Source organism: Peromyscus leucopus, chromosome 7 (genome assembly GCF_004664715.2).
Source record: "Peromyscus leucopus breed LL Stock chromosome 7, UCI_PerLeu_2.1, whole genome shotgun sequence".
In the NCBI taxonomy this organism is placed as follows: Eukaryota; Metazoa; Chordata; class Mammalia; order Rodentia; family Cricetidae; genus Peromyscus; species Peromyscus leucopus.
This window is the reverse complement of record NC_051069.1, coordinates 35,358,503-35,360,627: the sequence shown is the minus strand read 5'-3', so window position 1 is coordinate 35,360,627 and position 2,125 is coordinate 35,358,503. Positions and strand designations below refer to the sequence as shown.

General features: G+C 44.3%; 1 protein-coding gene across 1 annotated transcript; it reads right to left on the bottom strand.

Annotated features, from left to right (window-relative positions):
• Nucleotides 1-251: 251 nt before the first annotated feature.
• On the bottom strand, nt 252-1,328 carry LOC114684931 (olfactory receptor 151-like). The gene has a single exon (XM_028859480.1). The coding sequence runs from the start codon at nt 1,251-1,253 to the stop codon at nt 324-326; it is 930 nt and encodes a 309-aa protein (XP_028715313.1). The 5' UTR covers nt 1,254-1,328; the 3' UTR covers nt 252-323.
• Between the last annotated feature and the right edge of the window lie 797 nt (nt 1,329-2,125).

Genomic DNA, 2,125 nt, shown 5'->3' with positions numbered 1-2,125 from the left:
GGGTGGGGATGGGGGATGGACATGATCAATATACATTATATACATATATGAAAAAATCAGAGAATAAAAATTTTAAATTGCTTACCATTGGCCTTATATGAGGAGAAAGATCACAATTATAAGAAAAGTGACCTTAAATTTGAGTAGTTACAAATAGAAACAATAGAAGAGAAGATGAGAATGAGGAACAAGAGATGAGGCATGTGCCCAGCCATGGAGAGAAGTGCTTGCTTCTTGTTCTCAGTTGAGTAGGCTTTCAGAGTACATTTTTTCCAAGTGTTTACAACCACTTACTATTACATGGAGAAAGATCAACATTTACATCAAAAGAGTTTTCTCCTCAGTGTTTTGTCCAAGGCAACCTTCACCTCCTTGTTCCTCAGGCTGTAGATCAAGGGGTTGAGCATGGGGATCACTGTGGTGTAGAACACACAAGCTACATTCTCCTGGGCCAGGGAACTGGCTGTGGAAGGCTTTAAGTACATGAATGCACTGGATCCATAGAACAAGCCCACAGCGGCAAAGTGGGAGCTGCAGGTGCTGAAGGCTTTGGACCTGCCCTCAGTGGAGCTGATGCGAAGGATGCTGGACAGGATGAATGCATAGGAAATGAGTACAGTTAAGCTTGTGACAATAATGTCAAATCCAGCTAAAAAGAAGACAGCCATCTCCACATCATAGGTACTAGAGCAGGAGAGCTTCATGAGCGGGAGGATGTCACAGAAATAGTGGCTGATGAGGTCCTCACAATAGTGTAGTTTTAACATAAGGCCAGTCTCTATTGTTGAGCCAATGAGTCCTATGGCATAGACAAAAGCTACCAGCAGGGAGCAGAGGGCAGGAGACATGATGATGTTGTAAAGCAAGGGGTGGCAGATGGCCACATAGCGGTCATAGGCCATCACAGTGAGCATGTAACACTCAGCAATGACAAAAACAAGGAAGAAGTAGAGCTGTGACATGCACCCCCCATAGGAGATGAGGTTTCTTTGAGATACAAAGTTGATGAGCATTTTGGGGGTAATGACAGAGGAGTAGCAGAGATCCACAAGTGACAAGTTGCTGAGGAAGAAGTACATGGGTGTGTGAAGATGTGTGTTGAGTCCAATCAAGGTGATCATGCCCAGGTTTCCCACCATGGTGACCATGTAGATCCCCAGGAAGAGGAGAAAGAGGGGCAGCTGGAGCTCTGGCCTGTTAGTTAACCCCCTGATGATGAACTCTGTCACCATGGAGTGATTTTCTGCAGCCATTGTGTCTGGATGGGAGTCCTGTGGGGTGGGAGAGAAGGAGCTTGTGAGGGGCTGTCCTTGTTCTTCTTGGAGCAGCTGGTTTTCTGCATTTGACACTTGCTGAGCTGCCCTGGTTGTGGCAGATGCATCTTCTCCACATTGCTGCTCTTTGGTGTCAGAGCTAGCCTAGGGTTTCAGAGATCTTGAAGCTGAGAGCCATAGGGGAGAGGTCTGAATTTCTTACCGGTTTCACAAATGTCTAAGAACTATGGTTCTATATAAGGTGAATTGCTAAATGGTCTTATTAATAAAAACCCAGAGCCAGATGCTGAGGTAAAAACTGAGAGATCAGAAAAGCAGAAAGAAGCCAGCCATGTTCTTACCACTTTGAAATCCTCAGCCAAAAAGACCTCCTTCCTGTATACGCATGCCTATATATCTTTCTGTTCTGCATCTCACTTCCTTTCTCTGCCCAGCTACATCACTTCCTGTCTATCTGTACAGACCTCCAGACCTCTGTGGTTAGTGCTGGGATTAAAGGTGTTGTCACCATGCCTGACTCTGTTTTCCAGTGTGGCCTTGAACTCACAAAGATCTAGATGAATCTCTGCCTTAGGAATGCTAGCATAAAATGCGTGTGCTACCATTGCCTGAATTCTATGTTTAATATAGTGGCTGGCTTTTTCCTCTGATCCTCAGATAAGCTTTAGTAGGATTCACTATATATTGGGGGACACAATATATCATCACAGTTCTGGGCCAGCAGTTACCTTTTTACACAAATTTTCAGGTTCCATTTCATAGACATTAAAGTAGAAAGTTTATGTTGGGAGACCAGGATTCTGTTTCAACAGTTTCTCTAGGGATGTTGATGTTTCTCAACTCTGTAACTA

What these genes read in the sequence shown, in the direction of transcription:
- LOC114684931 (XM_028859480.1), bottom strand. Translation starts at nt 1,253, where the DNA reads ATGGCTGCAGAAAATCACTCCATGGTGACAGAGTTCATCATCAGGGGG.